The sequence below is a fragment of the Pseudocercospora fijiensis genome, assembly GCF_000340215.1.
Source record: "Pseudocercospora fijiensis CIRAD86 unplaced genomic scaffold MYCFIscaffold_2, whole genome shotgun sequence".
In the NCBI taxonomy this organism is placed as follows: domain Eukaryota; kingdom Fungi; phylum Ascomycota; class Dothideomycetes; order Mycosphaerellales; family Mycosphaerellaceae; genus Pseudocercospora; species Pseudocercospora fijiensis.
In genome coordinates, this window is record NW_006921533.1 from 4,522,088 (window position 1) to 4,542,419 (window position 20,332).

A 20,332-nucleotide genomic window follows, 5' to 3' on the forward strand; every position below is an offset into this window, starting at 1 on the left:
GAATTTTCGCCTACCTAAACAATAATTACCGGCGTTAGGAGAAGGACCTCTAAGTATTAGCTAGGCGATGCGGTATATTATATATTAAGGTGTTTCTAGCAGTGTAGCTAGCCGCCTAGTAATCCGGATAGCTATAGTCGAGTCGGCTTAGCAGAATGGCGAAAACTTAACGCGCTAACGTCGTATAGACTTGTTTAGTAGGTAGAATAAAGCGCAATTAGTAGGGCTACAATCTCCGCTATTTAGATTGTTATATTTGCGTAGTCGCGAAAAAGTAGTACGTCGTAGGCTAGTTTAGCACGGCTTGTTCTTAGGCTTATAGGCGAAGAATTATTAGGTGTGTTTGTAATTAGCTAGTCGGAAAGTTCGGAAGCTAGCCCTAATTACTAATCTATTACGTACACTCGGTCGCAGTTTGATTCTTTATACCTACAAGCCTAATAGGAGGTAGATCTATAGCGCTAACACAGTCCTTAAAAGCGGCATATTTTAGCTCTCTTAATCGCTTAGGTACGTTATTGTAATCCGGCTCTTTTATATACTCTAGATATAGTAGTAGAACACAGCGAAGAACCTCGTAGAAGGACTAGCTTATTGTCTAGGTCGAGCGCTTCTATAGAGCGTGTGTCTCGTCGTATGTGGCTCTATAGCTATAGATATATAGGAAGTGTATTAACCTCTCGGCGGCGGTAAGATAACGCGTTAAACGAAGGCTATTCTCGAGCTTAATAAGGTGCCAAAGAAGCTTATTAAACGTCTCGATATTAACTCGATAGAGCTTGTATAACTCCTTGTCGTTGCTTAGCAATTCGGCGGTATAGCGAGTTCCTTCGTAAGTCTAATAAATAAAGGCATTGCGGTCTCCTTCGAAATCTAGATATTGTTTACTATAGTATTTAAGAGTCTGTAACAATGTAGCTAGAATAGCAAGAACGCGGTCTTCTAATAGTCTAGTAGACCGTGAAAGGACGTCTATAGCGACAGCGATAATATAGTAGTTAAATTCTACGAAGAACGCGACAACTATACCTCCGAGGCCTCCGTAATAGCTAAAACTACCGATAACGTACTAATACCGACGATGGGCTATGCTCAAGTAGGTACTGCTAGTACGGAAACACTAGTATTCCGCCTAATGTCGAAGGTGGTGGCATTACACTAGATATAGTAAAGAATTTGATGCCGGATTGCCTATTCCGGCAATCCACCAGCCTCGAGGCAGTATTCTCAGTATTGCGACGACGACAACATCATCACATGTATCACGACTATTCAGAAGATGGTATTCATATTTGGTAACCGCGACACGATATTATAATACAATGTGGCTGTTTGGTAACCGCAATATAGTGTTGTGATACAGTATCAAGCGATTACCAAATAGGCTCTAAACAACGCCTCGAAGGCTCGAAGGGTACTTCCTATCTATTTTAAAGGCAAGGAGCCGCTGTACGGGCGTTCGATGCTTGCCCTCCGAAGCGTCGCCCGCACTCGAGGCGGGCCTTCGTCTGTCTCCCTTCAGACGCTCCTTCCTCACATTGGCGAGGCTACGCTCCAGCAGAGCTCAGAGGGTCGGAATGGAGACAGGCCTTCGTAAAGGCAGATCCGAAGGATGAACCTGAGCGCCCTTCGAATAGCCAACTATACTATACTCAGGGGTTAATTAGAGATCGGTTTATGCTAGGGCTCTGGCGAGTAGCTGGGGCTCGGTTTAAGTAGCCAGGTGAAAGTCGGTGTCGGCTCTGGATTCTGCACGATCCTGCATTGATGCTGTAGGGTGCCGCTGAGAAAACGAATTTCCGAAGTTCGGGGATGCCGCGACTCGATCTGCTTTCACGTCTTTCTAGCTATCCAAAGCACAGGGCGATATACGTTCTGCAGCATGCTCGCAGGATCCTGAATGTAGCCTGTTGCTGGCGCGGTCTGCTGCTCAAGCATTTCGAAGCCCAGGCTCGACACAAGAGCAACAACTTCCTCATTCGACAGCTCAAACGATCCTGGCTCCCCAATACCTTGATTACCGTTTGTTTGCGAGTCAGAATGAGTTCGATTGCTGCCCTCACGTTCGCCCGGTAATGGTGCGGACTCAAAATGCCATAGTAATGGTCCAAGATTGATCCAAATACCCTTCGTCTTCAAGCAGGCTTTGATGGTCTCAATGTAGCTAATCACATTGGGAGCTGTGTCCAGAAAGAAGCAGGTGGTCACGGCATCGAAATGCTGTGTATATTCCGGCTTTTGATACACAACGCAAAAATCGCCCGAGGTCATGCTCATGCGCTCACTATGGTGCACCTCTGCTTGTGACTCTACCTGGGCTTGCTCGAGGACCAACGCTGGAACGATGTCAGGAATAGCAACACCCTGCAGCTGTGCGGAACGTGTGTGATGATTGCTGAAACTTAGTGCCCAGGGATATAGTGTATGCTGGCCCACTTTCCTGACTGAGTTTAAAATGTAATTAGACGCTATGAGTTGGTGGTAGGAGATCTCGTTGCCTTCCACCGTGTAACCAGCTGCACAGAGGTCGAAGACTAGTCTGCCCAGTCCAGCGCCTGGAACCAATATGCGCACAGCGGGACGCTTCTCTGTTGCACATGGAAAGCACTGCGAAAGTGCCCCCATGATAGGCGAGAAAGCAGCATGTCTTTCGGGTAGGCCCTCAGCAGACCAATCTCTGTAGAGTTGTCGAATAGTTGATCGAGCCTTGTCAAGATCGCTAGGCTTGGAGTGCGTTTTCCATGTGTCATCGGCCATTTCGAGACCAAATGATGGAAGAGCAAAGCCCAGTATGGCGTCGGCAATTGTGGCATTTGAGGCGATGGCTTGATCTATTCTATCGAAAACCTTAGGCAGACAGAAAGGTGGCGACGACAAAAGCTCGACTTGAGACGCAGGCAGAGCATAAAAGGACTGACGTCGAAGATGTGTGATGTTGTAATGTGCTGCGCGACGATATTGTCTGAAGAACAGTATCAGACACAAGGCACGTCTGTGGTCATCCTTACAGCGAGACGCACCTGTAGGAGTCTAGGGCAGCGAACACAGCCTGCCTCTCCTGGGGTTCAGCAAGTGGGTCAAACTCATTGTCTTGAAGCTCTCTATCTTCAGCAGCCATCGGAGAGGAATGTGTGGAATCAGTGGAGGAACGGAAGGAGAGGCCGACGTCGACTCGACATGGAAGGCGGCGCAAGCGCCACTTCCTTCCGGGCCTGTTTTGACTTTTGACTTTACTTTGAACACGACAACACAGCAAGCGCTATCATCTATCGCAGACTCCTTGCGTCTAAATCAACGTCACGCTCGACTTCATCTTGCCCGCATGGCCGGCGGTGCAAGTGGTGCGCCCGCCATGAATGGCACGAACAGCGACAACAAGATCGTTGAGCTCGCGATTGATTTGCCGCGCAGCCCCGGAATGCGGGTAAACATCCACTTGACGGTACTGGCAGCCTCGATCGTGCTCTTCTTGACCACTACGAGCGCTGAGCTGGGTTCTGCTCCATCAGCAATGGGCAGCTTTGTCTATGCAATGCCTGATGTGAGCAGATTCACAACGTCTATAATTTACCCGTGAACTAACTTGTGTGACAGCGATACAATCCTGCTCAACCGATGAGCACCACGCTCTATAGTGCTCCCGCGTCTTTGGATTTCACCGTGCGCATGGCAAAAGTGCTTGTTCGCAAGCTGAACAGGCCTTGCTACGTAGGCAACAGTGTCAATCTATCTGGAGCAGCTGGAGGAGGTTCAGTGGAAGAGGAAATGGAGGCTTTTCGCTACACAGTCGACACTGTGGTGAATCAGGTCTCTGCCCAACACTCATGGCAGTATTCGTGCAATCAGGTCATCGGAAACGGTAGGACAGTATGATCTTCGGCAATTAAGTATGAGCTGTATCCGCAGCCACGAGAAATCCGAAGACCACCGAGGCCCTTGATATCCAAGGCAGCAGATTTGGAGTTGGTTGGGACACGTCCTCGAAGCCACTGTCTGCTCCAGCGGAAGTGTCCAAAGGAAGCATTCTTCATTGCGAGAAACCCGCTGGAAAGCCTCCTGTTGTGTGACGGCCGAGACCGCCTCGCAAAGTCTCTGGGACTTTGAGCTCACTTCCGACACCAAGCCCTAGCGATGCTTCCAGTTGATGTCAATCTCTGGCTGGCACTGTTAATTTGGCTAGGCTCTTTGGTACTATGGCTCTTTGAAGTCACTTAAACTGCAGCTCAGCAAATAGTGGGACATGATCACTTGGTCCACGGTCTGCCGGCGTCTCATGCATATCCGCTTCGCTCAGATTTGATTCCAGCCCTCGTGAGAGTAATATCATATCCACTCTATCAGCACTGGCCCTGAAATCCTTGGAGCGCGGATAAAAGGTGTATCCTTTTTTGGTGGGATGAAGGTGACGAAAGCTGTCGATCATTTGCAGACTCGCATCTGATTGACAACCATCGGCTGATGTTCCTTCAACCTCAGACTTGCTCAAGAATCTATCTTCGAAGTCGGCACGATTCACACAGTGCTGTAACGGGAAAGTTCTTAGATTTGGGTGTCCGTCTACTAAAGTTCAATCATATGATCATCAGCAAGATGCCTCAGAGAAGGATGGAGTTTGCCATCAAGCATGCTTACAACTTGATCGAGCGACGTTCATATCGCCAGCGATGACAACCTTGAATCCTGCGCACGAATCAGCGTCTTCTTTGTTGCTGTATCCTAGCCCTTCGAAGGCTGCGGGAGCGAAGAATGATCAAGAGAGGGCTCATTGGCTGCGTAGACCATATGAGTCATTGCAGTCTCCCTGATCTGGTTGCAAGCATCGTGTATCCGGGAGCCAGTGGACTTACCTTTACCCTCGAGTGCTCGGACCTCACGCTGCAGCATCTCGTGCACCCTCAGCTTGCGATCGTGCCTCGTGCCAACTACCGCACCGGTCTCAGACTTGTAGGATCCATCGGTTCCGTTCACCAGATAACAATTGAGGATTGCCAGTCTCGGTACGGCATCATTGGCTTTGGTCTCACACACCAAAAATCGACCTTCTGCATCCCAGTCTACCTGTCGGACTTTTTCCACATAACGCTGCACAAAGTCTTGTCGGATCAAGCTGCAAACGCCATAAAGCTTTCGCCCAAAACCTCGCGCATTGTTTTTGTCCGACGGCAAATTGAAATAGGCCTTGTAAGATACGGCTCCGGTGCCCTCATCCGGCGCTGGCATGACGGCGCGCTGGACTCTTCTCTGGGTTGCTACATCGTCTGGGTTGATCTTCACTTCTTGGAGGAGCAGCATGGTGGGCCACCTGCGATATGCACATGCGATCAGCATTCTCAATGCCAGCAAGCTCTTACACTTACCTACCCGTACTTGTGCAGAACATCTCGCAAAGATGCTGAGGTGCTTGGCCGATCAGCAGGGAAGTTACCAGCCGTGCTTCGCGTAGCGTCGAAGAAGGCAGCAATCGTGGGCTGCAGAAATGGTGTGATGCCATTGACGTTCCAGGAGTAGATGGCTATGCGGGCTACGTTGGGTGCTGCAGCGCTTGCTCGATCCTCCTTCACCTCCTTACGTCTTCGCTTGGATGGTGGCGGAGATATGCTCATTTTCCGTGGCGGAGACGTGGATCGTAAATTACGTTTCTGCACGGAACAGCTGGAGACAACGCTCAGATGCAATTGACTATTCCTCGGATGAAGCTGTCGCCGGGCAGAGCTGGATCCGTGTGGGTCCAGTCAATGAAATATCCGAGACACGGGTAAAAGTGAATGCATTCCAAATTGCTCGGCTTGCCGACACACGGATTCGAGCAACGCCGATGATGCCGTACGGCCCGGCTGGCAAATGGCGCGGACAAGGAATGCACGAAGCGAGATGTCTGGAGCAATGGATCACTCTTCGATTTCATCAATGTGCGGCGCACATGCCGCAAGCCCTACCTCGTGCGACCGAGCGGAGCGCTTTCCGTGTTCGAAAGCCGAGCCCGACACCTACAAATGCACCCATCGTCATTGCTCGATGCTTCACAAGCCCACCTACTGGCCGTACGCGTTGGTTGCCAAGATGCCGGCTGGAGTCTTCAACCAAGATTCCCACACCACAGATACGACTCCAGGTACCATTGCGCAAAGGTTCCAAGCCCGCCCCTCTTTTCATTCCTGGTGACGCTATGGAGCCATGGTGACCAAGCGGGATCTCTTCGTTTGTTTCGTTTTACTGCTAATCGGAGCGGCCCACCGATGAAGCAATCCTGGTCGCCTGAGGCTGCCTTGCTAAGGAGGAAGAGTTGGGTTGCATCCATGCTGTACCACTTTGAAATGTTCCGTCAGTGGGTCTCGAAAAGGGTGTGAGGCTCGCAAAATATCATCGCGACGGATACTCAAGGACGTGCCGCATCAGAGCACACCGGTCAGGCAATGGCCACGTATTTTGGTTGGCTTGCTTGAGAGGATTGCACTGATCCTGGCAACCTCAGCATGGTCTACGAACGACGTGAAGTATTGATTGTGCCATCGATCAGCGGCCTGCTACCTCAAATGGGCCTGCATGTCAGTGATCGGCACATAGGACTGGAATCTACCTACGGGAGCACCGAACCGTGCAATGGACCGCACGTCAGCTGCCTGCTACTTCCCACGCACCTATCGATTGCCAGTACACGAAATGATCGCTATCATCCCGGCATCAACGCGCGAGTGCTTTGGGCAAATTCGCGAAGCCGTTGATGTGAGGCCTGCCACTAGAATCAGCTTGTAAGACTTGATATCTGTCTGCGACCGTGTCGTATTTTTCGAAATGGGAATGTTGATCCGCGCCGCACGCATCGAATCGACGACCCCGTTACGTGCACACATTCCAAATACGCTGAATGCACGTCAACAGTACAGTATTGGCAGACCGATCATTGACCGGCGCAAACCACACGGGAACGCGAGGCTCTCAATATCTTGTCGACGTATGATCGGCCGAGTGTTGATCTGAAAGCGAGCCGGCTGACAGCTTCCTCAAACCACGAATGTGGAGCACTGCACGAAGCGACACCTTTCGCGTAACAACATCCGAAGAGCTGGTTGGCCAAGACGACCCTGGAGAGAAGTCCGCTGCCCAGCCCGAACGTGGCTCAGCTTCGCCCATATTGCGCGCAGGTGATCTGGAACAGATCGACATTGTCTATGCAGCAGTGAAACTACACGAGGGTGCTTCCACAGCTTCTTCTACCTGTCATTCGACGGATTTGTTGCTAACACGCCCGCTGATGAAGCAGCGATTTTGCCGTCCAACAGGAAGTCATCCCCAACTCACTATACGGCGCCCCCAGATCCGACTCCGCACTCTGTACCTACGAGCGGCCATCTGTATCCAAGTCATCCATACTGAAAACCTGTGTCCACTCGACGATCGTGTCTTATCCTCCGAGGGGAAGGGCACCAAGAACCAGCGTAGATGCTGCCAGCCGAAGCCATCCGGTCGCCGGCCTGTACTACAACACTCACCGCCTCAAATGGTCCACCGGCAGCATTCACTTGTTCAGATGATCGCACATGGGCCTCAGATAGGGCTGTGAAGAGTCAGTCACATGTGCGCAGACATGGGTGTCCAGTGCAGTACGGTGCCTTTCTTCTCCACGGCTTCGGCGTTCGGGCCGTGTTCTTCACAACCCGATCAAAGACTTTCCGTAGTTAAAAGTTTAATACCCATTAGCTTCGAGCCATACCAAGCTTTGCTGCTCGCCGCCTGATGACCCATGAATGGGGCAATCGGGGGCATAATAAGACCTACAAACGAAACGCCCGGTGGCGGTTCTCTATGATCTCCCACTTTGGCATGCACATCCAAAGAGCCAACCAGTCATTCCCGGCGCCTTCCTTTGTCGTTTCAGGCCTGAAGTACTTTGCCTATATCTGTTCCCTGTCGCTCTCTCCCCTTAACACTCCTCAATGATGGTTATTCATCGGTCCTTTCCACTTTCACATTTCAGTACCTGAACAGCTTCCATTTCGATATTGACATTTCACCATGTCTCCTTCCGTCCTGAACGACGGTAATGTCGTCGACCAAGAAATCGACACGACCACAAACGGCATCGACGTCAAGGCCAGCAAATCCGCCGTTTTGCATCGATCGTTGCACCACGATCCGCTCCAAGTCGTCGGCGCTCAGGGTCACTATCTCTTCCTCAGCAACGGACAAGAAATCTTCGATGCGACTGGGGGTGCAGCTGTGGCCTGTCTCGGGCACGGTGACGTTCGGTATGCTTTACCAAATTATCGTAACCGAACAAGCTCCTAACCCATGTTCCTTGATCCCAGCGTCCAGGATGCTCTCATCAAGCAGATGCAAGAAGTATCATACTGCCACTCGCTTTTCTACGCGACTCGACCCGCAGAAGAACTGGCCAAGCTCCTTGTCGATAGCACCGATGGCGAAATGGCCCGAGCATTCTTCATCAGTTCTGGAAGTGAAGCCATGGAAGCAGCACTAAAGATGGCTCGGCAATACCATCTCGAGAAACCTTGTCCCGAGCCGACGCGAGCTCACTTCATCTCCCGACACCAGAGTTACCATGGAACCACGCTCGGCGCTCTGGCCGCTGGGGGTCACGTTGCGCGAAGGGCCATCTTTGAACCGATCTTGAGTGTCAACACTAGCCAGGTGAGCCCTTGCTATGCGTACAGGGGCGTCTCGTCTTGGACCAGCAATGGTCCGAACGACACGGATGCTGCATTCGTCAAGCGGCTAGAGGCGGAGCTCGATGCTGAATTCCAGCGCATTGGTCCCAAGAATGTAGCTGCCTTCATTGCTGAACCGGTCGTTGGAGCGGCACTTGGATGCGTTCCTCCTGTTCCCGGCTACTTCAAGACTATACGAAGAGTATGCGACAAGTATGGCGCGCTACTCATTTTCGACGAAGTCATGTCAGGCACTGGACGCTGCGGACCCGAAGCATCCGAACGATTCCCAAAGCCACTTCACGCATGGCAAGACCCGCTCATTGGCGTAGTGCCAGACATCATGACAATGGGAAAAAGCTTAGGAGGCGGGTACATGCCCATAGCTGCGATGATGGCCTCTAGAGACGTTGTCGGAGCTCTACAAGAAGGCACTGGATCTTTCAGCCACGGACAGACATACCAAGGCCATCCACTGGCTTGCAAAGCAGCGTTGACAGTGCAGAAAATTATCCAGAAAGACGATTTGGTCGCGAATGTGCGACGGCAGGGCGCTTTGCTCGGTCGTCTCTTAAGAGAAAGGCTTGCATCAAACCCTCTGGTGGGTGACATACGTGGCAAGGGCTTGTTCTGGGGAATCGAATTCGTCAGAAACAAGGCCAGCAAAGAGCCGTTCGATCCCTCGACCGGCGTCGCGATGGGAATCCACGAGCTAGGTCAGTCCGGTTTGCAGATGCACCCCACGCTCGCACCACTCAACAATAGATGCCCTTGCAAAAACTGACTGCGATCTGATAGGCATGCAAAAGCCGTACAATATTAGCCTGTATCCAGGCACGGGAAGCGCCGACGGCCGCCGGGGCGATCATATAATCGTGGCGCCGGCGTACAACATTACTGCAGAAGAGGTGCGGTTCGTCATCGATACGGTAGTAGCCGTCATCAACAGGTACTTCAAGCACCACCACTCGAGCGATTGGATTGGAAGCAAAGTGGGCGACCGAGAAACGGGTTTGCGTAAGCCGAGACGGTGAAAGCTTTTTCCCTGATGGGCTAGCGCGGCCTTCACCAGCTGCCATTCCTTCATGATTGCATTGCTGCATCGGCAACGGCGCTACGACTTTAGCTGAAGAATCTCGGCATTGTAGACGATTTTCATTCCATTCAAATTCTCGTTGGCCTGGGGTTGACGTCCCGAAAAAGCCGTCACGTGCTGCACTGTAGGTAGAAGAAGACTTCCATACTTATGCAAGCACATGCAAAGTGTATGCTGAGCTAGTCCGCGCGTTCGTTCTGCAGCCGGCCCCTTTCGTAGGTCACTTGAAGATAATGTGCCGGCTCCTGAGCAACGTGGCAAGTGCGATCGCGCTCCGGTGGTCAGATCGCGGGCGGCTAAATGCGGTGAATGAGCTCTTGTGGCAGTCAGGTGTGGCTTGGCGCTGCTGATATGCTGCTGTAGCTATACCACCCGCTTGGAAGGTTCCCTGCCGCGATCATTTCTTTTTCTTGTCTTTGACTTTCTTCTGCGGCTGTGCACCAGAGTCATTTCCCACACCCATTCCGGCCATACCAGCGGCCATGCCGGGAGGAAGCTGTCCGCCCATTTCTGCCATCATATCTTTTAAAAAGTTATCTGATACTCCGCCTCCCGTCAGCGCGGGAGAATGCAGAGGGAGGATCGTGCCGATCTTAGATCCCCTCGGGATTGCAGGAGGAGGGATCTTCTCTTTCGGCATCGGTATTCCTTGGATCTGCAAGCGTTTGGGAGTGTCTTCGGTAGTGGGGTGGGATTTGAGATAGTCTGCAATCAGCTTGTAGAGGTGTCGCTCTAAGAGCACATGATCAGTCCCGCCTTCCTTCGGCACTTATATCCAGTGCTAGAGTCTGTTGCATATGCAGAACATGCAACCCTTTCATAGTTCACTTACTGTTTGATACCTTGGAAGTGGAGGGCTTGCCGTCTCTCTTCAGCAGCGCTTTCACTCGCCCAGGATTCGCCCAGTCCTTGGGATGAGTTTTGGTTGGCTCGAGTACGATGCGAAGGTCCACACCATATGTGCTGGCAATGTAAGCCAGGGCGTCCGCTATCTCCCTCGCAAGCGGGTTCGGTACTGCGTCGTCTTTGCCGACACGGCGACCCTCCTCCCGCGACCTAGTGCTGTCGAAGTAGACTGGATAGATGCATTGGTAGTTCTTGCTGCGCTCTTGCTGTTCGCGCAGCAGCCTCTCGCGTTCCTTGTCGCTCATTTGCGGCATATTCGAGATACGCGGACCGCTCGAAGCCTGTGCCTGTCCTGGCCCTCGATCTTGCCCTTGTAGCAGCGTCTGCATTGCTTCTGGACTCATGTCCGCTAGCGCATCGCTCGCGGATGGCTGGCCGAGGGACATGCCTTGCGGTCGAGCGAAATCGAAAGCGTCCAGGTCCATCTCCTCAGGATCGTCGGCGATCTCGTCATCATCCACCTCCTCGATGCGAGGGTTGGCCATTGTGGTTGCAAATATGGCGTGGCAGAGGTGTTACGATTGCGACGGAGATAGTGTGGGTAGTTGAGATGGACAAGTAGTTGCGAACAGGATCTATGTATCATGAAGCTTGGGTTTTGGAGATGAAGTATAGAACTATGGCTGGGGCAGCTTTGCCGAGATTCTGAGTCCGGGCTGTGCGACACTGACTCGACAGCTCTCCAGCACATTCAGTAGCACTACAGACACACTCCAAAGCCATATAGGCCCTATTCTCTGCGTCGTGATTTCGCATGTCATCCAACGCATGCAGCAACGAAGTTGACAAAAGTCTCCTCGGAATTTCCATGTGCTATGCAAAACAGCCATTGCTCAGCCTTCGCTGTGAGAACGATGAGGTAGCTTCTAAGATGCCACAACCAGATCAAATGATTTGCTAACGCCTCACCTATGCCACTTGCCGCCTAGCATGCAATGCTTTCGCCTCATGTCTGTCTAAAGACAGACGTCAATTCAGAATAGGCTCAAAGCAAAGGATTTAGACCATTCCGGTCGTTCCAAGATGTCAACCCTCCACAAATGCCATCATCCCATCATTCAATCCAAGCTGCCTTACTGCATGCAGCGTCATATGTACTATCGAGAACGTCCTCCGCTGACTTCGCTCAGCCGATCTCGTTCGATACGGATTCGTGTCGCTTCCGTGCCATCATCCTCCACTAGTTCGTCGAACCAAGGGTGCTTCAAAGCCTCGCGAGCCGTGATACGCTTCTTCGGATCATACACGAAGATTCGCCTAAGCAGGTCCAAGAAGAGGCGATTGAAGTTGGTTGTCTGTGGGATGATCTCCTCAAGCCGTCTCATACCACGCACAAATTTCCTAGACTGGCGGGGCGTGTCCGGCATGGGGTACTGTAGATGTCCATTCTTGAAGAATCTCGCAGCCGAGTTGCGGTCGTTGCGCTTGGACAGTCGGTTCACTTCACGAATGAGATGGCGATCGATGCTATTTCCCGTGACAGCCTGGCCAATACGTCAGCATATTCCACACGTCCCACGAGCGGATGTAGACCTACCTCCATCATGCCCAGATGCTCGCAGCAGTCGTGGGTCTGGAACAGTGCATCGCCAGTCCAACACTCGACCAAAATGCATCCAAGCGACCACAGATCTATCGGGTGTGACCATCCGATCCCAAGTATGATTTCTGGAGCTCGGTAATGTCTGGTGCTGACCACCGAGCTATGATATTCATCATCAAACGTCGCACTTCCGAAGTCGATCAGGTTGATCTGTGGACTGAGTAGCACTCTTCGGAACTTGGCGGATCGCTGTGTCAGTGTGCTTGACGATGGGATGTTGCGGTTATATGTGAAGGTCTGATAAGTGTGGTTGAGTAGCAGGATGTTCTCCGGCTTCAGATCCGTGTGAATCAGGTTGAGATCATGCAGAAATGCAATGGACCCAAGAAGCTGTCGAGCAAATGCTTGAATGTGAGAGCCAGGGAAGGGCACAAAGCCGCCGCTTTTGAGAAAGTCGAAGACGGACAGACCAAGAAGTGGTGTGACGATGCAGATATGGCCTCTCCAGTCGAAGCAGTCTCGAAGTTGAATGCAACGGTTTCGATTGTGCTCGTCTGCAGCTCGCAGAGTTTGGAGAACCCGAAGCTCGATGCGACTAGCATCACGATACTGCGAATAATGGTGGTGAGCAAGTGCCATTCTGGACGGGTAGCTTCCAAACTCACCTTTGGGACAGCACGGATGATCTTTACCGCGACCTCTTTCCGCGACCGAATGTCGACTGCCCGGACGACCTTGCCGAATGTGCCTTGGCCAAGAAGTGAAATTAGATTGTATCGCTCGCCGAGTCGGCTGTTCTCGTGCACGATGTAGTGGCCGTCTTCATCGTCAACTTTCTCTTTGAACTTCTCACGCTGGAACACATGTTAGTCCAATCCATGCGCCTCCCATCTGTGGACACGATCTTACTTCGTGGATCGCCGGTACTACCACATCCTTCTGCTTCTTGAGATGTCGCGGAGGTGTCTGATATTCGCCATATTCGGCGAGATAGCCCCTAGGCGCCCCTGGGCGAGTAACCTCTTGTTTTTTGCGCTCCGAGTCGGTCGTCCTTGACTTAGTCTCTCGTTTCCGCTTCTGACCAGTCTGCGCAGTGGGCATGCTTGCGCCACTACTTGCTTGTGAACCCAGCGAAGTGGGCGCTGTTGTCGCTTGTAAGCTTTCTGTGGATGTGCCATTTGTATGTGAGTAGGGCGTGTTGGTCGTGCTGTACTGCGGGACGTCTCCACTCCCGCCGTTCACTCTTCGCCTCTTGTCGGCATGCTGAGATGTCGATGAGCCGTTCGTCTGCGGCGGCGCGCGATGGACCGTAGCAGAAGGGGCTGGGCTGTCGTCGTCATGAATTTCAATAATTTCGGCTGGAGGTTTGCCGCCAAAGAAAGCAACCCAGTCTACCGGCGGCTTTGCCCGTCGCTTTCTACCTCGCTCGGCAGAGCCTGATCGATATTGGGTGCTGTTGCTGTTGCTGTATGCAGCATTGGCTTGAGAGGGCATCTCGGCACCTGCAGCAGCCGATGCACGTGACGTCGAAGGAGCGTGCTGCGGTGGAAGCGGTGGAAGCGGTGGAGGCAGAGTCCTATGGTATTGCGTTGACTGGCTCTCCGTCCGCCTGAGCTCGTCGTAACTGACGTGTTGGGTTGTGCCGTTGCTGTGAGCGAACTCTGCTCCCCCTCGTGACTGGCCCTGTGGGTGAGAATATGCCGCAGCGCTGATGCCGCTTTCAGCGCGAGGTGGAGGTGGTAATTGGCGATTGGAAAGGTTGCTCGAGGGTCTGGTGGGAATATTCTGGTGATAGCCTCCGCTGACGTTGCTGGAGGGCCTCGGTGGGGGGAGGTAGCGGTCCTGAGGTGAGGGCAAATACCGCTGGCGGTGGTCCAGATGCTGGTGCGGTGGCAGCGTCTGCGTGAGCGTCTGCGGCGTGGACATGACGGTTCTGAAGGCTTAAGTGCTCATTGGAGGTGAGTTTGGAGCTGTACAGCTGAGGAAAAGGTGAGAACACACAGTGGAGCTTTTCTCCTGCCGGTGATGTCGTCGCCAGTTATCGCGCACAGGTTTCGATGCCAATCACACGTCCGCAGCAAAGCGATCCGCTCAGGCGATCTGCTGGGCAAATGTCTGCATTTCTGTTGCAATGCTGGCTGTAGCGTTGCTCTCGAGTGATGTCGGCGTCGGTGTCGGTGGGAGGGGAGAATGGAGCGGCGAGTGTGCGTTCAGAGTCGTGGGTGGAGTGGATGCAGATGACCTTGACTACTACGGCAAATCCCATGCTTGATTTTGAATCAACAGTACACAACACCGCCCCACTGAATAATAGAATCTTTCCTTCCGTCGACCATAACCTTCAACACATGCTCTGTTCACTTCAATACGAAAATCTTTATATTCTCACGTGCCATCCGTGGCAATGGCAGATATCTGAGTGAAGCCTCGCCTCAAAGCGGAGACACTCGAGGTCCGTCCGTAAGCAGCGCTAGCTCTAGTTCTAGAATACTGTACGTATCGCGGCCCTTCACTTTCTTTGCCGGCGGCAATGTTCGTTTCCTTGAAATGCCTCAAAAACCAGGACTCTCCGGCATGCCATTTCCCCTGGTCTATATCTGATGTCCGTACAAGACACGCTGATGACAAGCAGCGTTTCTGCTATCGAGTTGGCTATGGCGGTGCGCTGAAACCGGCTCAATTTACAGCGGGAATTTGTGTCTGCAGCGCAGAGACATTCTTGCGGCCGCCGAGGGACATTTGCTTCGTTCACACATGTCGCGCGAATATACGAATCCTCCAGGCCCAACGTTCTTCCTGTTGCTGCATTTGATACTGCCTTGGAAGCTCAACGCTGGTACCGATGTCGCGTTTCTCGGGCGACGCCACGGCCGTGCGCTCTCCTGCTGACCAGGAAGTGCTGTGGGAGCTCGTCACCACAAGAGTTCCGGACAGCTGGAGGGTCCTGAAGCTGCACCGAATTGCTCCAGGATGGTGGCAATTGTTACGAAAAAGGCATACAGAGCACGCGCGCGAGAGTTTGTGTCAGGGATCAGCGTGACAGGACCACGCGTGTACGGGAGATTATTGAAGCTCAGGTGACACGTGCAGGAGCAATCTGAATCATCCACGTGCTGTATCATATCATATATCTCCGTGCTGCACGACTTCTCAAGCTCATGGTTTCTCGCATTAATGATAGCTTCTATCCAAGCTTGGATACTGAATCCACGCGCTTGCTGCCCCTGCCCTCCAGCGTCTCTGGTAGTCAACTGGTCCATAGCGATGGTACACAGCATCTCTGAAATGGAGGTGCATGCAAATCTCTTGGTACTCGCGTGTCGGGAAAAGCTGCGATCTAGTCGAATAACCAGGCGTTACCCTGGGTTCCTACCGCCGTTGGGGATCAGCGTGCTTTGTGATCTCTGACCATGCAGCTTCAAATCCTCGCTTGACCTCTTTGTAGCTTACGATGAAGACACTTTGCTCATCGCGACTAATCAATTGGATTTTCTCATCAATACCAGCATCGAGTTTGTTGAGACATGTGATGATATGTCCAAGGTCCAAGACCGGTCTGCCCTCATGATCGACTTGGTGGAAAACAAAGTCGCGGAACAGCTTCAAGTAGTAGCGCTCTCCAGTTTCTGACCAAGCTGCTGAAGGCTGGTTCAAGAGCGCTGGATTCGTTGTCGATCCTGCTACGACGCTAGTGTCTGGTCTTTCCAAGATGACGTTGAGCTTCGTGAGCAGACGGACCAAGCGTCCATTTTCAAGCTCGCCCATTAGATTTGTTGTAACTGCATCTTCGTAATGCAATGCGCTGTCAAAGCATGATACCACCTTGTCGGCAATGTTGGTGAGTAAGGCCTCGACATTGTATTCTGCAGCTTTTGCAGACGGCTGTGTTTGGACATCTTGCGGCAGGGGTGGGGGAGCCACCAGCCATGCAAGGCAGATGCGTAGTCGTTCGCTATAAGATTTGCTGACCAGTTCTAGCGACTTATGCGTGTTCTGGTGTGCAGATGGACTGCGCGCGGCGATGCAGAGGATCAGCCGACCGAGATCCTGCAGATCTTTTCTCTGCGACTCTCGAACAGATTGCTGCTGATCGTACTTGATGATGTCGAACACGCCACATCCATTGAGCCGCACCCGGTTTTTCGATGTCAGAAGTACTTTCGATGCCATGACGCTCTGCGCAGCGAGATTGGCAGAATGGATGGTTTTCAGCGCACTCGCTAGCTGTATAATGTATCCCCACAAGTCATTCTCCGGCACAATCTGGGAACCGGCTCTACCAGCGTTCCTCCCTGGCATCAGATGCTTCTCAGCGAGTGTCTGAGAGTTGGGATGGAAATCGGTGACCACGACCAAAGAACTATCGCCAAACCAGCGTCCTGTGAAAGCGTCATGCACCGTGACCATACTGGAATTGCTCAGCCTCTTCCAGGAAGTTACGGTTCGGATGGATGCCTCACTTGTGAGACGGAAACCTTCTATGCGCCTGAGGACATATGTGTGCCCATCTTTGCTGGATGTGGCCTTGTAAGTCCAGCTAGGATACCCAAATGCAGACTGCCCCTTGGAATGGTTTGTGTCTAGGGCAACCAACGAATGAAAGTATTCAACGTGTTGTGGAAGCGTGCTGTTAGCAAACGTCTGCAGCGCTGCATCTGCCTTTCGTTGCAAGTCTTCTCGCAGGTTATCGGGTATAAAGAAATCGCTTGTACTGCGTTGGTATGCCATAAGATTTTCTCGCCGAGGGCCAATGGCAGAATACAGGTGGTAATTGAGTGGATGTTTGAAGCTGGACGCATCTTGGTAGTAAGGCTGAGCTGCCACCGAAGCTGATTGCTGCACATATGGATTTATGTGGTTCTGAGAAGCCTCCAGGCCTGGAATTCCTGGTTGCGATAAGAAAGTGTCCGGGAAGGCATTCATCTGTGGTTGTGCGTCCAATTCTGGTGATGACAAAAATGATTGTTGCCCTGGGACAAATTCTTGGTATTGATTTCCTTGCTGGAATGCATGTTGAGGATAGAATTCAAGCGAAGGCTCCTTCGAGTGCGAAGATGCAGCAGGGGTAGCAGCACCTGCGCGCTATAAGCTTTTCACACTAACGGCGAACAAGGCGACGACATACCTGATCCACGCGGAGTGAACGTCGGTGCACCCACTGCCTTTGGTGATATACCAATATTTTTGACGGGCACCGCGTTCGTTGTCTTTGGAGTGAAAGCTGGTGACTCGACGCTTAAGGACTTTTTCGAACTGCACATCATCAGCGCAGCACTGCTTATTTCCTAGAATGCTTACGCATTATGTAGTCCATTGGAAGTGCCAGAGCCAAAATCATGATTGTAATTACAAGTTCCTGCTGATGGTGAGCACTAGTCCACACTCCTAGCACGAGTAGCTCTTCAGACCTTCAAGGAGCTTCCTGCATTGTGGGCCATTGCGGCAGAGAACCTGACTCATTGGGGGCCTATTCTCATAGCGCGCTGGCCTTCTGGCATCATTCGATCGAAAAGTCCCGCTTGCCATATCATTACTTCCCGGTGATGGGTGGATAGACGCTGAACTGCTTTGCCTATCCGGTTCGTGGAAATGCACACAGTCCAGTGGACTCCGACCTGGGATCCGCAGCTGAGGTTCTTGCGATATCTTGCTATCCTCGGCTACAAAGCTATGCCGAGAACTTTTGCTCGAGGAGTTCGTAGACAGCGCGTTCCCAGTCCTAGTAGGACGCTCAAGCTGAAGCTCGCGATGTGCGCTCGTGCTTGCCGGGCTCGAGATAAAAGATGCGCTACTCTCCTGCGAAGAAAGACTGTCATTCAGACTCTGTCTTGTAAGGTCTTGGCCGTCATGAAGTTTCTGCAATTCTGCAGCGTTGGATGGTCGGTCCAGCTGCTCAGAGAAGGCACGACGCTCCGGATGTGGAATGAAAGCAGGTCCCGGCAAACAACTGCTGACAGATCTAACAGGTACTCTGCCGCTACTCGTTAGTCTTTCCTCAGTGTCCGATGTCTGGGTGTAGTCGAAGGGCATCCAGGTTCTTTTCCTTTGGGTACCCATGGCTGGCTGGTCGGTACCTCACAGTTGCTGGGCAAGCTGTCTGGCATGGCATTTGGTAGAATGTACATACCTGTGGTATCACTTGACGGCGGTCGCGTGCGACCAGGCCAGAAGTCACGAATCGAAGGGCATCAGCAGGCGTGTCTGAGGTCTTGCTGCTCCATTGTCAACACATACGAAGAAGCATGCGACGTTGCCACCGGTCCAAGCGTCAAATATGAGCTGTGGATGAGAAGACGCCGAGCAATAATGCCAATGGAAGGCCCAGCTCCCTGTGGTGTAGAGAAGGTATGTACCGGTATGTGATGTGGTCGAGACAGAAGCGCGTTGCAGGCGCTGTCGGCGAGCTTCAGCCTTTTCGGCAGGAGCCGAATGAGTCTTGACATCGCACAGCTCCCGCTCCCGATCGAGGGGTGGAGCCGCACTCTTTCACTTCGACATGCCATGCTGCCATTTTCGGCCGCTTCCTCGCTACTGCTGCTGCACACATGGCTGATTCGTCGGCTATAGATCTGTCGGCGCTGACGGAAGAGCAGCAGCTGGCCTTGCAACAGTTCACATCAGTGACGGATCAGAACCTCGAGGCCGCAGTGCCGCTGCTGCAGAAATGCCAGTGGAACGCACAAATAGCCATCACTCGCTTCTTCGATGGCGACGCAGAGACCGTTGATCCAGCCGCCGAAGCAGCACGTGCTCCGCCGCCGCCACAGAGCAATCGAAGGGCAGAGACACTGCTAGACACAATACCCGCCAGATCGTCGACACAAGCTGCAGCTTTTCACCCTGCGCCGCGAGTTGTGCCTACTCCAGAGAGCCAGCTGACACAGCCTCTGCCTTTCCCGCTCTCCTTCATATTTCTACCCTTCAGTCTAACGTATGCCCTCTTCCAGCGAGCTTTTGCTGTGGTAGGCTACGTCTTTCCTTTCCTCCCGCGCCTGCTGGCACGGTTCTGGTCACACCGGAGCTCGCGACCCTCGCGAGATGCTTCAAGAAGACCTCTGGCGCCGAGGGATACGGCTGCACGATTTATAAGGGAGTTTGGGGAGGAGCATGGGCTGACAGACGGCACCTTGCCTTTCTTTGAAGGAGGCTATGCGCAGGCTTTCGACATAGCAAAGCGTGATCTCAAATATCTCCTTGTAATCCTCCTGTCGCCTGAGCATGACGACAATGCTCTCTTCGCGCGAGAGACCCTCCTGGCGCCCGACTTCATCGAGTTTGTGAAGAACGGCGGCAACGACATTATTCTTTGGGCTGGTACCGTGCAGGATGCTGAAGCCTACCAAGTCAGCACTGCACTCAATGTGACTCGCTTTCCATCTGCGACACTGATAGTGCATACCCCGGAGGTATCATCGACGGCCATGTCCCAGGTGGCAAACTCGACGGGGCCCGTGTCGCCTCAAGATCTGATCTCAAAGCTTCAGACAGCCATCACAAGCCATAATACGAAGCTTGAAAGTGCGCGAAGGCAGAGGCGCGAACAAGAGGCAACACGAAATCTCAGACAAGAGCAAGAAAGTGCATACGAGCGATCGCTTGCAGCAGACCAGGAGAAGGCACGAAAACGGAAGGAAGAGGAAGCGGCAAAAGAGAAGGCAGAGCGAGAAGAGCGTGAGAGGGCAGAGCGTACTGCAGAAGAATCTCGAAAATTAGCTCAGTGGAGAGAATGGCGAGCACAGAGCATACCGGCAGAGCCGAGCACAGATGTGAAGGATGCTGTGCGGATGAGTCTCAGAATGCCTTCAGGCGAAAGAATCATTCGCAAGTTTAGGGCGGAGGCAGATCTGGAAGAGCTCTATGCTTTTGTTGAGTGTCATGACCAGTTGGCAGAACCGTCAGAGAAGGAGAGCCCCGAGCCGACTGACTACGAACATGCGTACAAGTTTCAATTAGTCTCGCCTATGCCGCGAGAGGTATTCGATTTAGAGAAAGGCGGTAGCATACGCGATAGAATTGGCAGGAGCGGAAACCTCATCGTTGAGAGGATAGTGGCAGAGGATGACGAAGATGAAGAGTAATACTACAATCCATAGAAATGACCTGCAGCTTCGCAGGTCATAA

The 20,332-nt window shown here is 52.4% G+C and overlaps 9 protein-coding genes across 9 annotated transcripts; 4 read left to right on the forward strand and 5 right to left on the reverse strand.

The window, feature by feature from the left end:
- Nucleotides 1-1,135: 1,135 nt before the first annotated feature.
- MYCFIDRAFT_172053 (uncharacterized protein) lies at nucleotides 1,136-1,597 on the forward strand (the record flags this gene model as incomplete). Its single annotated transcript, XM_007925420.1, has 4 exons — nucleotides 1,136-1,147; nucleotides 1,219-1,295; nucleotides 1,351-1,362; nucleotides 1,480-1,597. 4 exons carry the CDS (start codon nucleotides 1,136-1,138, stop codon nucleotides 1,595-1,597), a joined length of 219 nt encoding a protein of 72 aa, XP_007923611.1.
- Nucleotides 1,598-1,833: 236 nt separating this feature from the next.
- Nucleotides 1,834-3,118, reverse strand: MYCFIDRAFT_39838 (uncharacterized protein; the record flags this gene model as incomplete). Its single annotated transcript, XM_007924227.1, has 2 exons — nucleotides 1,834-2,962; nucleotides 3,021-3,118. 2 exons carry the CDS (start codon nucleotides 3,116-3,118, stop codon nucleotides 1,834-1,836), a joined length of 1,227 nt encoding a protein of 408 aa, XP_007922418.1.
- Nucleotides 3,119-3,322: 204 nt separating this feature from the next.
- MYCFIDRAFT_82199 (uncharacterized protein) lies at nucleotides 3,323-3,873 on the forward strand (the record flags this gene model as incomplete). The annotated part of the gene is made up of 2 exons (XM_007924651.1): nucleotides 3,323-3,541; nucleotides 3,595-3,873. 2 exons carry the CDS (start codon nucleotides 3,323-3,325, stop codon nucleotides 3,871-3,873), a joined length of 498 nt encoding a protein of 165 aa, XP_007922842.1.
- A 343-nt stretch (nucleotides 3,874-4,216) lies between these two features.
- MYCFIDRAFT_124304 (uncharacterized protein) lies at nucleotides 4,217-5,597 on the reverse strand (the record flags this gene model as incomplete). The annotated part of the gene is made up of 4 exons (XM_007925421.1): nucleotides 4,217-4,560; nucleotides 4,633-4,680; nucleotides 4,848-5,302; nucleotides 5,362-5,597. Coding segments are annotated over 4 exons (1,083 nt in total), but the record flags the coding sequence as incomplete, so codon positions are not given.
- Nucleotides 5,598-7,824: 2,227 nt separating this feature from the next.
- Nucleotides 7,825-11,200, forward strand: MYCFIDRAFT_59453 (uncharacterized protein). The gene is made up of 4 exons (XM_007924444.1): nucleotides 7,825-8,246; nucleotides 8,307-9,382; nucleotides 9,465-10,494; nucleotides 10,595-11,200. Exons 1-3 carry the CDS (start codon nucleotides 8,014-8,016, stop codon nucleotides 9,698-9,700), a joined length of 1,545 nt encoding a protein of 514 aa, XP_007922635.1. The 5' UTR covers nucleotides 7,825-8,013; the 3' UTR covers nucleotides 9,701-10,494; nucleotides 10,595-11,200.
- Nucleotides 10,160-10,874, reverse strand: MYCFIDRAFT_101426 (uncharacterized protein; the record flags this gene model as incomplete). The annotated part of the gene is made up of 2 exons (XM_007925422.2): nucleotides 10,160-10,494; nucleotides 10,595-10,874. Coding segments are annotated over 2 exons (615 nt in total), but the record flags the coding sequence as incomplete, so codon positions are not given.
- Nucleotides 11,201-11,452: 252 nt separating the features above from the next.
- On the reverse strand, nucleotides 11,453-14,395 carry LKH1 (serine/threonine protein kinase). The gene is made up of 4 exons (XM_007925974.1): nucleotides 13,121-14,395; nucleotides 12,877-13,065; nucleotides 12,206-12,820; nucleotides 11,453-12,152 (listed from the first exon to the last, which is right to left on the reverse strand). The coding sequence occupies exons 1-4, from the start codon at nucleotides 14,135-14,137 to the stop codon at nucleotides 11,766-11,768; spliced, it is 2,208 nt and encodes a 735-aa protein (XP_007924165.1). The 5' UTR covers nucleotides 14,138-14,395; the 3' UTR covers nucleotides 11,453-11,765.
- Nucleotides 14,396-15,580: 1,185 nt separating this feature from the next.
- MYCFIDRAFT_40108 (uncharacterized protein) lies at nucleotides 15,581-17,472 on the reverse strand (the record flags this gene model as incomplete). Its single annotated transcript, XM_007924238.1, has 3 exons — nucleotides 15,581-15,856; nucleotides 15,899-17,080; nucleotides 17,311-17,472. 3 exons carry the CDS (start codon nucleotides 17,470-17,472, stop codon nucleotides 15,581-15,583), a joined length of 1,620 nt encoding a protein of 539 aa, XP_007922429.1.
- Nucleotides 17,473-18,756: 1,284 nt separating this feature from the next.
- MYCFIDRAFT_82205 (uncharacterized protein) lies at nucleotides 18,757-20,289 on the forward strand (the record flags this gene model as incomplete). Its single annotated transcript, XM_007924652.1, has 1 exon — nucleotides 18,757-20,289. The coding sequence occupies one exon, from the start codon at nucleotides 18,757-18,759 to the stop codon at nucleotides 20,287-20,289; it is 1,533 nt and encodes a 510-aa protein (XP_007922843.1).
- Nucleotides 20,290-20,332: the final 43 nt, after the last annotated feature.

What these genes read in the sequence shown, in the direction of transcription:
- MYCFIDRAFT_59453 (XM_007924444.1), top strand. Translation starts at nt 8,014, where the DNA reads ATGTCTCCTTCCGTCCTGAACGACGGTAATGTCGTCGACCAAGAAATC. An exon ending in CTCGGGCACGGTGACGTTCG is followed by an intron (nt 8,247 to 8,306) that starts GTATGCTTTACC and finishes CCTTGATCCCAG; the next exon opens with CGTCCAGGATGCTCTCATCA. An exon ending in GATGGGAATCCACGAGCTAG is followed by an intron (nt 9,383 to 9,464) that starts GTCAGTCCGGTT and finishes GCGATCTGATAG; the next exon opens with GCATGCAAAAGCCGTACAAT.
- LKH1 (XM_007925974.1), bottom strand. Translation starts at nt 14,137, where the DNA reads ATGTCCACGCCGCAGACGCTCACGCAGACGCTGCCACCGCACCAGCAT. An exon ending in TAGTACCGGCGATCCACGAA is followed by an intron (nt 13,066 to 13,120) that starts GTAAGATCGTGT and finishes CATGTGTTCCAG; the next exon opens with CGTGAGAAGTTCAAAGAGAA. An exon ending in AGCATCTGGGCATGATGGAG is followed by an intron (nt 12,153 to 12,205) that starts GTAGGTCTACAT and finishes CGTATTGGCCAG; the next exon opens with GCTGTCACGGGAAATAGCAT.